This window comes from Globicephala melas, chromosome 17 (assembly GCF_963455315.2).
Source record: "Globicephala melas chromosome 17, mGloMel1.2, whole genome shotgun sequence".
NCBI lineage: Eukaryota > Metazoa > Chordata > Mammalia > Artiodactyla > Delphinidae > Globicephala > Globicephala melas.
Genome location: NC_083330.1, coordinates 77,259,085 through 77,272,889, shown reverse-complemented (window position 1 = coordinate 77,272,889; position 13,805 = coordinate 77,259,085). Strand labels below are relative to the sequence as shown.

The 13,805-nt window shown below is 43.3% G+C and overlaps 1 protein-coding gene across 22 annotated transcripts in view; it reads left to right on the top strand.

Moving 5' to 3' along the window:
- The window catches only part of PTK2 (protein tyrosine kinase 2), a 254,311-nt gene that overhangs the window by 52,311 nt on the left and 188,195 nt on the right, over positions 1-13,805 (top strand). For 9 of the 22 annotated variants that reach the window (XM_060287152.1, XM_060287140.1, XM_060287156.1 and 6 more), the window contains exon 1: positions 12,976-13,339. The exons of 3 other annotated variants lie outside the window; for them this stretch is intronic. In XM_060287152.1, coding sequence (XP_060143135.1) covers positions 13,240-13,339 — 100 coding nt within the window. In that variant the 5' untranslated portion in view covers positions 12,976-13,239. Of the gene's footprint in view, positions 1-12,942; positions 13,340-13,805 lie in introns of those variants that run through there. 10 more of the 22 variants (XM_060287154.2, XM_060287150.2, XM_060287142.1 and 7 more) reach the window with 4 other exon arrangements.

Here is a 13,805-nt window from a genome sequence, read left to right as displayed (position 1 = left end):
TTTTTTTTTTTTTTTGCGGTACGCGGGCCTCTCACTGCTGTGGCCTCTCCCGTTGCGGAGCACAGGCTCCGGACGCGCAGGCTCAGCGGCCGTGGCTCACGGGCCTAGCTGCTCTGCGGCATGTGGGATCTTCCCAGACCGGGGCACGAACGCGTGTCCCCTGCATTGGCAGGCGGACTCTCAACCGCTGCGCCACCAGGGAAGCCCTTCATCTGTTTTTGATGTTTAGTTTTCTGTTTTTGAATGAACAACTTTACTAGCTGAGGATGCATGCAGAGGTCATATCCCCAAAGAACAATAGTCCACATAATGGCTTTAATTAACTGAAAGAAGTTTTTCCCTAAAAGATTATGTTTCTAGGAAGTTTTTAAAAAAATTTTGTTCTTGCGAGTATCTCATGTCTTAATGGATTGAACAGCTGCAGGTAAAGGTAAGTTTTGAGAACTTTTGTGGGATTTAATTTGAAAATTTCATATAGTGTTTAATAGATAGATAGATAGATAGATAGGTACTTTTGTGTTGGGCTTCTTTTACTTAGCATAGTGTTTTCAGGTTTCATCCATGTTGTAGCCTGTGTCAGTACCCTTCCTTTTATTGCTGGCAGGAAATATACTACATTTGCGTTTAGGTTTTTAGCCTGCCAGAATCTCTCCTGCTTTTCTGTCCTCCAGCAGCAGTTTTCTGTGGTTGCAGAGCCCGGGGTTTCAGCCTCCTTGTTTGCAGGATTAGCAAATCAATACCAAAGTTCACAGTAGCTGCAGTAGATCAGCTCAGCTTTGTGGTTCCTCACACTCTGAAGTATTAGCCCCTCTTGTTCTCACTGCCCTAGCAACTCTCTGATTATTGTATTTTATCCACTTTTCCTGTTTTTTTTAGAGGAAATGCTGTTCTACTGTCCACTGTTGGATCTGCCTTGGGTTCAGAAATCTCAAAAAAAGGAGAAGGAGGAATCTTTGAATAAGTTAGCTATTTACAAACTCTCTCCTCTTTTCTAGCCGTCAGGCCCTGCCAGCGTGGCTTGTGGATTTAAGCTGTTGCCGTTGTTATTCTGGATCTTTGGACTAGAATAAGGAGGATTTCTGCTGTATCACAGGAGGTGCAAATAGCCATAATCAAGCATGGATTTTGCTCACACATTTTTAGGGCTTGCCTCCTTCATTTCAGGTCCGACATTTATGAATTCAAGAGTTTGCTGGTCCAGTGTAAAAAATGCATTGCAACTGTTTCAAATAAAATAGATACGCTTTGACAGTTTAGTTACTGTGTTTTTGGTCCTTGAAAAGAAGTGTTAAATAGCTTGTTGTTCTCAGAAGGGAACTTTTAAAATTGCATGATTGTATTTGACGTGCCTTGGGCAGAAATGTTTCTAGTTTCACAAACTCCCTAGGTGATATGCCCTGGATGCCTGGGTGTGGGGAGCCTTGGGGTTGAGGTGGACAGGGCCAGTGGAGTGGGGATGGGTATGTGTGGGCAGGACTCTGGTGAGGCATGTCTCAGGGACCCCAAAATCTCAGTAATCAAGATAAGTAATCGTTTTTGTTTTTAAATTTTTTGGCTGTGTTGGGTCTTCTTTGCTGCACGTGGGCTTTCTCTAGTTGCAGCGAGCGGGGACTGCTCTTCGTTGCGGTGCGTGGGCTCTAGGCGTGCAGACTTAAGTAGTTGTGGCACGTGGGCTCAGTAGTTGTGGCTCATGGGCTCTAGAGCTCAGTCTCAGTAGTTGTGGCGCACGGGCTTAGTTGCTCCGTGGCATGTGGGATCTTCCCGGACCAGGGCTCGAACCCATGTCCACTGCACTGGCAGGCAGATTCTTAACCACTGCGCCACCGGGGAAGCCTAAGATAAGTAGTACTTTAATGCAGCATTTTTAGAAGTCAGGATTTAATGCAAAAAATCCCTGATGGATGATACCAAACTTAAATGAAGACAGGATCATTATTACTCATTTTTCCTTTTGCCCCAGCACTGTTCCTTGTTCTGTCTTAACTTCTACTTACTTTGGGTTTAATTTGCTAATGTTTTTCTTATTTCTTAAGGTAAAAACATAGACAACTCATGTTTTTAGCTTTTAAATATAAGTGCTTAAAGTTAATTCCCTCTACGTACCCAGCACTCTTTTAGCTGCATCCTAAAGATTTCGATGTTCTGTTTTTAATTATTCTATTCTGAACATTTTGTCAGTTTCTCCTTTGATGTGTTGTTTGTGTGTTATTTGGAAAAGATTGTTTACTTGCTAAATATTGGGAACTGTACTAGATATCAGTTCTTTAAAATAGGTTTTTTTTGTTTGTTTGTTTGTTTTGCGGCACGCGGGCCTCTCAACCACTGTGCCACCAGGGAAGCCCTAAAATAGTTATTTTTTATGTTCATTTACTATTTTAACTAAAATATACATGGTACATTTGGTGGGATTCATATGGGTGGGAAATGAGTCCTAACTCTCTCTATGCGAATCACTGTTCCCACTTGTGTAACCACCCACAGGTCCTCTATGGTGTACAAGGAGGTGCATGTGCGTGCATCTTTCTTTTGCTTTATATCAGAATGTATTTTACATACTCTTCCATACATTTTTTTATTACTTAAAATATGTATCTTGAAAATCCTTGCATTTTGAGACTGGGAGTTGCCTTAACTCTTTATAGTACATGTTGCTTTTTTGCATTAATGAGTATTTTCCAGTATGAACGAAAACTTTTCTGCAAACACAATTTTTTAATGCTTGTATAGTGACTCATTTTTTTTTTTTTGCGGTACGCGGGCCTCTCACTGCTGTGGCCTCTCCCGTTGCAGAGCACAGGCTCCGGACGCGCAGGCTCAGCAGCCATGGCACACGGGCCCAGCCGCTCCATGGCATGTGGGATCCTCCCAGTCCGGGGCATGAACCCGCGTCCCCCGCCTCGGCAGGCAGACTCTCAACCACTGCGCCACCAGGGAAGCCCAGTGACTCATTTTGATGTTCCAAACTTTATTTGCTCATTTCCCTTCTTTTGAGCATGTCCCCAGTTTTTCAGTGTTGCAGATAAACCTATGAATCATTTAAGCCTCAAACTGTACAGGAAATTTACTGGGGGTTTCTTAGACCAGTCTACCAGGAGCCGGAACTGTGGGTGCTGGGACTTACGCGCTTGTCCTCTGTGAGCTCTGAGCTCCTCAGTGGCCTGGGCTCTGTCCCAGTTATTTTTGGATCCCTGGTGTTTAAGTCATTGCACCAGCACAGAAGATGCAGAGTAATGCACTGATAATGCTGTACTCTCAAAGCCCTTTGTGTTGTGAGATTTAATTCTCCTAACAACTGTGAACAGTAGATGCCATTTTAAACTTCATTTAATTGATGAGAAAACCAAGTCAGAGAGAGGACAACATTGGGCTTTCAGGCTTAACGGTGTGGAAAAGATGAAGTGATTTGGGCTTTGGAGTCACATGTGACTTTGACTTCTACGAAATCTGATCTTACCCCAAGTCCTTTACCTCTCTAAGCCTGTTGCCTTTTTCTTGAAAATGGTGATATTAGTAATAATCTCAAAGTTTATTAGGGGATTAATTTTTTTAAGCCACATAAAGCCCCCTTGTCCAGTGCTGGACCAGTATCAGCAGTGCCAGACCAGTATCCAGCCTAGTCAAGGACCGGTTGTTGTCTCTCTTTTTACTGCCTCTTGCACTTCGAGCTCGTTCTGACGTCTCAAGGCTTTCCCCCTTGTCTGTAAAAGTAGACATAATTATATCGTATTTGCAGTTCCGTTGTAAAATATAAGTGAGATTCACTCTTTTAAAGTGGTTTTAACATTTTAAAAAATTTTTTATTGGGATAGACAAAAAACAGAACATAAAATTTACCATCTTACCTGTTTTTAAGAGTGTAGGTCAGTGGTGTTAAGTGTATTCACATAATTGTGAAACAGATCTCTAGGGCTTATCTTGTGAATCAGAAGCTTTGTACCCCCTCTTCCCTTCTCCCCAGCGCCTGGTAGCCACCATTCTGCTTTCTGTTCCTGCGAGCTTTACTACTTTAGGTGCCTCAAGTAAGTGGAATCATACAGTATTTGTGCTTATTTCACATGTGACAGGCTTTCCTTCCTTTCAAAGGCTGAATAATATTCCACTATAATTTACACCACATTTTATTTATCCTTTCAACCATTCCACTATTGTGAATAATTGCTGTGAACATAGGTGTGCAAATCTCTTCAAGACCCTGCTTTCAGTTCTTTTGGGTGTGGAATTCCCGCAGTGGAATTGCCGGATCGTATGGTAGTTCTATTTTTGATTTTTTTGAGGAACCTCCATACTGTTTTCTGTAACAGTTGCACCATTTTACTTTCCCATCAATGGTATGCAAGGGTTCCAGTTTCTCCACATCTTCACCAGCACTTGTTATTTTCATATTTAAAAAAAAAAAAAGTAATCATCCTAATAGGCGTGAGGTTGGTTTTAATAACTTTTAAAAATTGAAGTATAGTTGATTTACAATGCTGTGCCAATCTCTGCTGTCCAGCACAGTGACTCAGTTATACACATAGAGACATTCTTTTTTTAATATTCTTTTCCATTATGGTTTATCACAGGATATTGAATATAGTTCCCTGTGCTATATATACATTAGGACCTTATGGTTTATCCATTCTTTTTTTTTTTTAAGTGTTGGTTTTACCAATTTATTTTATTTATTTATTTATTTTTGGCTGTGTGGGGTCTTTGTTGCTGCGCGCAGGCTTTCTCTAGTTGCTGCAAGCGGGGGCTACTCTTCGTTGCGGTGCATGGGCTTCTCATTGTGGTGGCTTCTCTTGTGGAGCACGGGCTCTAGGCACACGGGCTTCAGTAGTTGTGGCACGTGGGCTCAGTAGTTGCGGCTCGCGGGCTCTAGAGCGCAGGTCAGTAGTTGTGGCGCACAGGCTTAGTTGCTCCGTGGCATGTGGGATCTTCCTGGACCAGGGCTCGAACCCGTGTCCCCTGCATTGGCAGGCGGATTCCTAACCACTGCGCCACCAGGGAAGCCCTTGTTTATCCATTCTAAATGTAATAGTTTGAGTCTACCAACCCCAAGCTCCCAGTCCATTCTCTCCCTCTCCCCATCCCCCTTGGCGGCAACCTCAAGTCTGTTCTCTATATGTGAGTCTTGTTTCATCGATAGGTTCATTTGTGCCATATTTTAGATTCCACGTATAAGTGATATCATACGGTATTTGTCTTTCTCTTTCTGACTTACTTCACTTAGTATGATAATCTCTAGTCACATCCATGTTTCTGCAAATGGTGCGCGGGCTCCAGTTGAGGCGTTTGGGCTCAGTAGTTTGTGGCGTGCAGGCTTAGTTGCCCCATGGCATGTGGGATCTTAGTTCCCTGACCAGGGATCGGACCCCTGTCCCCTGCATTGGAAGGCGGATTCTTTACCACTGGACCACCAGAGAAGTCCCTAATAACATTTTTGTTTGTTTGTTTGTTTTTGTTTTTAATAAATTTATTTATTTTATTTATTTTTGGTTACACTGGGTCTTTGTTGCTGTGCACGGGCCTTCTCTAGTTGCGGCGAGCGGGGGCTACTCTTCATTGCGGTGCACGGGCTTCTCACTGCGGTGGCTTCTCTTGTTGCGGAGCACCGGCTCTAGGCGCATGGGCTTCAGTAGTTGTGGCATGCAGGCTCAGTAGTTGTGGCTCACAGGCTCTAGAGCGCAGGCTCAGCAGTTGTGGCGCATGGGCCTAGCTGCTCCGCGGCATGTGGGATCCTCCTGGACCAGGGCTCGAACCCGTGTACCCTGCATTGGCAGGCGGATTCTTAACCACTGCGCCACCAAGAAAGCCCCCTAATAACGTTTTTTAATGATAAAAATTTTTAGGTAGAGTTGGAAAAGTGACTCTGTAAATTTTTGCTAAGTTAGAATAATGTCTGTTGATACCAGTGTGACAAGAGCAAAATCATAGAGGAGGCCGATTGACAAAGAAAACCAACCACTACGCAGCTGTGTTTGGGAAGAGAAGCCATCTTATTTGTGCCTCTTACTCAGAATATGATTGAAGAAAGGACTGGATCCATACTGGGTGTTTCTAGTGTTTCTTGAAAATGGAGTATAGAGTCACGTTGTAGAAACACTTTCCTTTTCCAGGCCACAGCGAGGGATAATTTAAAATGTAGATAGTTGACGTCTCCCTCTTTATAGCTGAGGAATGTAGGTTGCAGAAGAGACTCATTCACCACCAGGGGTCCCCCTGGCACCAGCGCCCCTTCCAGCTATAGCTGCTTGCAACCTGCAACCACATGGCCTGATTTCTAGCAAGACTCCAGAGGTTCTCTCCGCTTCAGTTACCTAATTCGGGGAGCCAGTCCTACCTTCGCTATTTGCTAAATAAGGTGAGTGGTCAAACTGTGGATAAATTGGATTTACAGGGTAAACTGTGGATAAATTGGATTTATAGGGTATGGTGAGGAAATGATGAGGTAAGTTGGATATGTATATGCATGCCCAATACAGTAAAAGTTTCAAAGTTGATTTGAACAGTTGCAACATTAAAATAAATACTCGATTGCCTTTTGATATTTGTGTCATTTTGGTTAATATAAACAGAATACCTCTCTATAACATATGTAGTTAGGTTGAAAATTTTGGTGTCTTGTCCCATCCTATGTTACTATACCTCTACCACTCACTATATTTGAAAAACTAAGGAAGCATTCTTCTTACACATTTCAGGACCCTTTTTTTCCCTCTTAAACTTAATGGCGAGTAACCTCCCAACAGTTTTTAAACCTGGAATTTAGCGCTGCTCTTTTATATGGCAAAATAAACAAGAAATGGCCATGAATTAGTGTCTCTGGAAATATTCTAGTTTAGCATTGTTTTTTAAAGTTAATTAATTAATTAATTAATTTGGTTGCGTTGGGTCTTAGTTGTGGCAGGTGGACTCCTTAGTTGCAGCTCCAGGACTCCTTAGTTGCAGCATGCAGACTCCTTAGTTGTGGCGTGTGAACTTTTAGTTGCAGCATGCATGTGGGATCTAGTTCCCTGACCAAGGATCAAACCCAGGCCGCCTGGATTGGGAGTGCAGAGTCTTATCCACTGCACCACCGGGGAAGTCCTGAGTATTGTTTAGATTAATAATAAGTTCAAAATTTTCTGCCTTTTAATTTTTTGAATTTATTTATTATTTTTGGTTGTGTTGGGTCTTCGTTGCTGCGTGCAGGCTTTCTCTAGTTGCAGCGAGCGGGGCTACTCTTCATTACGGCGCGCGGCTTCTCTTGTTGTGGAGCACAGGCTCTAGAGTGCGCGGGCTTCAGTAGATGTGGCACGTGGGCTCAGTAGTTGTGGCTCATGCGCTCTAGAGCACAGGCTCAGCAGTTGTGGTACACGGGCTTAGTTGCTCCACGGCCTGTGGGATCTTCCTGGAGCAGGGCTGGAACTTGTGTCCCCTGCATTGGCAGGCAGATTCTTAACCACTGCACCACCAGGGAAGCCCTTCTGACTTTCTAGAAGGCATTTTCCTTCTGTTTCATATATCTCAGTGTGGCTTAATCCAGTGGTATGTTTATCTCCTGGTGGTTTTGATGCATCTCTCAGGTACCAGCTGCATGTCCAGCATCTTACCTGAATTTGTTTTTGGCAGGATTGCTGACACCAGGGACTGTGATGGGATGTTGTGTAGGGGAGAGAGTGGCCCGTCTGTCTTGCGTTCTTTCCGTGGGCGTGTTTCTTCCCTTCCTTTCTTGTCCCTTTGGTCCTCACTCTGACTCAGTCATCCTCTGTAGGTTGGGTGGGGCCTGCTTTCTGACTCTCTCTGGAAAGCTTTGCAGTCTCTGCAGGTAGCATCACTGTAGGTGGTGGTTGAAGTGTGTGGTCTGGCGGGTGTCCGAGTGCCCGTGCATATCCCAGCTCTGCCGCTGACCGACTAGCTTGATGTTAGGTATGTTACTTAATCTCTCTGTTCCTCAGTTTGTTCACATGTCACATGTGGATTATAATATCATCTACCTCATTGGTTGTTGTAAGTACTAATTGAGAAAATAGGTGTAAAGCACTCAGCAAATTAATGAGGAACACAGACTGTGGAGCCTGGCTGGCTGAGTTTGATTTCCAGCTTTGCACCTTAGAAGCTCTGTGACCTGGAACAAGTTATCTCTCTGTGCTCCAGTTTCTTCATCTGTGCAGTGGGGGTAATAGAGTCTGCCTCTATTGTGGGATAAAAGTACTTAGAACAGGGCTGGGTACGTAGTAAGCATTAGCTTGGCATCATCATTATTATTATATTTTCATCATTATTAGTGTTGCTGTTCTGCTCTTTTGTGATTGACACGTCATCACTGTTCAATAGGTGATAGGTATTGTCATTGTCCTTGTTTTACAGGTGAACAGACTTAGGTTCAGGATGGTGAAATAATTCTTTCTTTGTCTTACGGATAGAACTGGGGCTCCTTTGCGTCTTCCAGTTGCAAATTCAGTGCCTTCCTCAGCTTCCCCAGAGTTCCTCCAGATTAATGGAAGGGAGGTATGGTAATTGTTATGAAAGTTGGCAGGGAAAGCAAGTAATACCAATACTATCACCTTTCGGAATATTTTGTGTTTTGCGACCTATTGTCTGTTTGTCTTCAGAAGGTGATTATAGCCATCGTTAAGCTTGAATTTCTTTAGTTCTTACCAAGTCATAATTTTTATTGATACTAAAATTTTCAGAAAAAATTTTTTCTGTGTTTGTGGTGGAAACAGTGAGACGCAGTGACACAGAAATGGTAATTCTATGAGTCTTACTGGAAGTAAACTTAGAACAGGATACCCGGCTGCAGAAGTTAGGGTATGTTGTAACTATCAGTTGCCAGTGGAGGCATCATATTGTGAAAGTTTTGATTTTATTTCAGTCTTTAACTTTTGATTAATGAAGGTAAATTTTGAATTGTGTGTGTATAATGTGAATTATAGTTTTCTTTTACATTCCTCCTGTTGGTTGACATAAAAGCATTTACCAGTGCTTTACTCTTGTAAGAAGTACTGCCCTAAAGTTTTGGTACTAACTTAAGGCAAACCAGTAAAACCATGATAACCGTCTGAGAACTGTGAAAGTCAGAGTTGTATCTCTGTGAGCTGCTTTTGTGACATTTACAAGCAGTTTGTTTCTTAATAGTTCTTTCCCAGTGACTTTCTTATTTAAGGCCAGGTTTCTGTAGGGAAGCCGGATTGGACAAAATTATACAGTGTATGAAGGGTTTTTCTGCTCACTGATCTTGCTTATGGCATTGTTTGCTAGCCGTCTAATCTCACACATTAGTTTCACTATTGCTCTACTAAAATCTGCAGTGGAAGTTCTGATTGGAGTATCAGAATACTACAGTTGTGTGATTTATTTTTTATGTGGGATGAGGAAGGGCATTCCACATGGTTTTTGTAGAATTTATATCAATTTTTCTTTTTCCATTCTTATGGGGGAAGAAAAGCAAGGTTTACAACATGTGTAATTCACGTATTCATGCAGTAAATATTTTTCAAGCCCCTGTGCTGGGTCCTGGAGGTGAAGCAGTGCCCAAGACTGAGGCAGGCCACGCTGTCGTGGAGCTTAGTGTCGGGTCCTGATACCTAGAATCTCTGATGCTTTCTCTATGGTTGTGGCCTCTAAAATAATAGAACTTCCCTCTGCCATGTCCTCATTACCTACAGGGCTTAGAAGAATGTGTGGAATACGGCCTGTACATTTTACTTTCTGTTTTAGCAGTGAGGCCCTGGAGATGGCGTGCAGAACCGACGACGTCCTTCCCGCCATGGAGAGTGCATTGCAGTGGGGCAGTCAGACAGTGGACGAGGTGCAGAATAAGGCATGTGGTGTTGTAGACGGGGTCATGCTGTGAGGAGGTGAAGCTGGGTTAGGGTATGGGCTGTGCAATTTTAGATGAGGCGGTCAGGATAGGCCTCGTGGAGTAAGTGACGTTTGAGCAAAGGCTCGGAGGAAAGGGAGTGAGCCTTGTGGTTATATCTGGGGCAAGAGTGTCCAGCCTAGAGGGAGAGGCAGGCAGTGTAAAGGCCCTGAGGTGTCATGCGTGGCTCGTGTGGGCAAAGGGCAACAGGGAGCTCAGTGTGGTTGGAGCTGAGAAAGCCCGGGGGCGGGGATGGTGGTGGTGAGGAGATGGGGCTGTAGATGGTAGGGGAGTCTCCTGGCACAGGGATTTGCAGACCATCCTTGGTGTGCAGGTCACCTGTTCAGGGGAGTTGGGGAACGTTTGGTGAGTTTTAGCAAAGGAGTGAAATGGTGTGATTGATGTTTTGAAAGAAAGGGTCAGTTGCAGCTGCTGGCTTGAGAATTGATTGTGGAGCAGCGAGACAAAAAACAGGGGGCTGGGCGGTGGGGAGGCCTGTGGGTGCCAGATGGCAGTGGGCGGGGGGAGGTCACCGCCCAGGTGTAGTCTGAAGGCAGGGATGGTGGGTTTCGCTGATGGAATGCTTTGATCTAAGAGACAGAAAAAGAAGTCCAGGTGACCAAGGCTTGGGGCCTGAGCAAACAGTAATCTTTCTATTTAAAGTAAATTTTAATTAAGAGTTTACTTGTTAAGTGGGACTTACCAGAGTTGCTCTTAGCTAGACTGATACTATAAAGAGGTTGTTTAAATACCAAAGAGCTTTTTATATTAATATATAGAATGTCATGAATCAGAGCATAAAGGGATTGCTTACTTTTTTCACTTGTGTTCCCATTCTTTTCAAGATGTCACTGGATTGGGAATTTAAAAGCATAAGTTGTTTTAATATTTAGCAGAAAGAAAATAGTAGTTATATCACCAAACTTAGGCCTGAGACAGATCACTCCACCTCTGAACCTCAGGATCCTCTTCTGCAGAAAAGGGGAAGGAAGTGCTTTGGTGGGATTGTGTTAAGGGTTAAACTCGGTTGTTTTATGTGTGAAAGCACCTGGCACAGTGCTGGTCCGCAGGTGCTTTTCTGCTGTTTGCAGAGCACCTGTGTCCTCTCCTGCTCTCACACCGGCTGCTCTTTCTTTTCAGTCGCCGCAGTGGTTCTTTCTTGTAGCTGCTGCTTCCATCTGGGCTGTGCTTCATCAGGCAGCCACTGTTCCCTGTTTCCTGGAGAAGTTTATGCTTCTCTGTATCTTTCCAGCTTTCAGGACCTTGCACACCAGGAGGTGACATTTGGGTATTGAAATAAAATATAAATTAGCTTGGTGGATGGGAGAGAAAGCTGCCATCCACTGGTTCACTTCATTTGGAAACTGGGCTTCTCCCCCCACTCACTTTTTCCATCCTAGAAAGCTCCCAGTTTGCCCCTCGTCCCTGCCTCCACTGCCCTGCCTCCACTGCCCTGCATCAGCTCCAGCCACCCCCCCCCACCCCCACCCCCGCTAGCTTTTCTTCACAGCTGCTGCTGTGGCCTTCTGGGCTGTTTGTGAAGACCCCTGCTTCCCGGATACGGCTGGGCTCAGTGACACTGTGCCTCTGCCGGTTGAATGGCCCTGTCTTTACTCATCTTTAAAAGATGTGGTGGCACTGATTTTGCTTAGAAGATGTGAAAATGAGATATAATCAGTATCTGGTGTGTAGAATGTGGTTGGTGACAAGGTAGCCTTGAATTTTTAATTTTTGAGAGTCATAGGTTCCAAGAGAGACTCACAGTTTGCTTGGGTCGTTTATACAGTCTGTTAGCTGATGGTTTCAGATTAAGCACCAAGCCGTTGTCATGGGGCTGAACCAGGTACCAGACTTGCCCACTGATGTTCCTTTCTGTCCTGGGCTCTCCTCAGTAATGGGGGAAGCTGGGGTGGTTGGTGTTCATGAATTCTGCTGGGTCTGTCTGCTTGTTTCTTCTGTTCTTTTTCTGGCTTGCTTGCCTGTGTTTTCTGGAGCCCCCTTTCTTACCAGTGTTGCCTGAGGTCAGAGTTCTCTGTGGTGAATGATGTGTTTTCACTGGGGCATATGAGGGGTCACTTGAGCTCTGCCTGCAATTAGGAGACTGAAGGTAAAGCCTGCAGCACAAAGCATCATCTAGGGGAGCTGTTAGAAACTGAACACGCTGCCCTGAGGCCACAGCCTTTGTTCAGCTCTTGTTTTCAGAAGTTAGTGAATTCACAGTTAAGTAAAGTACTTGATTTTTTATTAGCTTACGGGATTTAAGTAAAGTACTTGACTTTTTTTATTAGTTTACGGGATTTACTACTAACAAAATCACCGATATATTAGGAGGGCTAAACTGTGCCCAGGCAAAGGCTCCAGGAACCTAGTTACTTACTGTCTTACTGCTAAGATAATAAGTGTGGAATGTGTTCAAAGAGCTAAATTTTTTAGACAACCTTGATTATCTCTCAGTTTGAATGGAGAAAGTAAGTAGCTTTGCATCTTAAAAAAGTTGCTAGTACAGATTATTAGGGTATTTTTCTGTCCTGCTTCTTCAGTATGAGTTTATTATTCACTTATATTTTGAAGCTAAAAAAAGAAATGCATCTTGGATCCCTCAGTATTCCCTAAAGCTAATTTTGAAAGTATCTGGCAACCTCAACCTCTTGTTTTTATGTGTTTTCTAGATACTTTCTATAAATTTACAAACTTTTCAAGTATCAATCTGGAAAAATATTTTACCTCAAAAATACTTGGGTTCCTATGGACATTTTTTACAGACTTGTTTTTAGTGATGATCAGGATTTTATTTTCAGAATTATTCTTATTTCATCAAGGTAATTATTTTAACTGTAGGTCAGAATTAGGCTGGTAAAATGCCAAAAGCACGACTTTGAAAAACAACAATGGTTTGAGCAGGCACCTACAGACATGATCTGGGTCAGACTTGATTTGCAGCTTACCCAATTCTAGAATCGTCTGTCAGTTTCGTAAACAGAAGTCTGCCAGATGAATTGAACAGAAGGGTGAGATTAGCATATTAATAAGGTTCTGGCTACCGGCCGCCTTTTTCTCCACCCTGTGTCCTCCCTCCCCTCCTTCTCGCTCTCTTTCCCTGAATGAATCTAGGAACACAGACCCTTGGGGTCACGTTACTTGCTGGTTTCTTTCTGTTCAGTAGCTTAATCTGGCCAGGAAGGTCTGTGTTTCAGGTTGCGGAAGCTTGAGAAGATTCTGTAACTGAGAGGCATTCTTCAAGCTGCTGGAAAACATTACAGAGGGAACACCTCCCAAATTTTGCTTCAAGCTCTGAAAAAAGGAGCGCAGTGGGGAAGCTTAGTCTTGCTTGTGGATCGAAGCAAATCCTGTAGGAGCGATGAACGGGGACTTGTTGTGCGGACTCCTGGCTTGGTCTTTCTAGGACTGACTTTATGTTGTTGGAAGTGACGGGCCGAGGGGCCCTGGGACCCACAGGTGCTGTCTGTATGGAGAAGAGCGGCTGTAGTCCATTTCCAGTGTGTTGGGCTAAAGGTATAAGTAGATTAAAAATCTATTCGGTTTAAATTTTATTTAGATTCATGCTTTTGCGCTAAGAAGGTGGATAAGAGTTTGTCAGAACTTATTTCAAAGAGAGTCACAATTAAATTTAAGGAAAAAGGGAAATTACATGGTATGGGTTTGCAACTATTGCATAAAACCAATTAGAGAGTGTTTCAAAAAGTAAATAAAATTATTTTTATGAAAATGCATTTAAATGAGTAAACTCTTTTTATGCTCTGTCTTATGTCTCTTGAAGTTGCATGTTTTGTTTTGAGTTTTAATCAAGACGTCCTACCCATTCTGAGAGGCAGAAGTTTTTAAAGAGTAAAGAGACTAAGCTTAAATAGGACTGCAGGAAAAAAGAGTAACAGATTTTCTTATTTCAAAAATTGGTTTCCTTTCCTCACCGTAAAGACTGTGTATTTAATTGGAAATTCCTTGTTACTGTAAGGTGGGC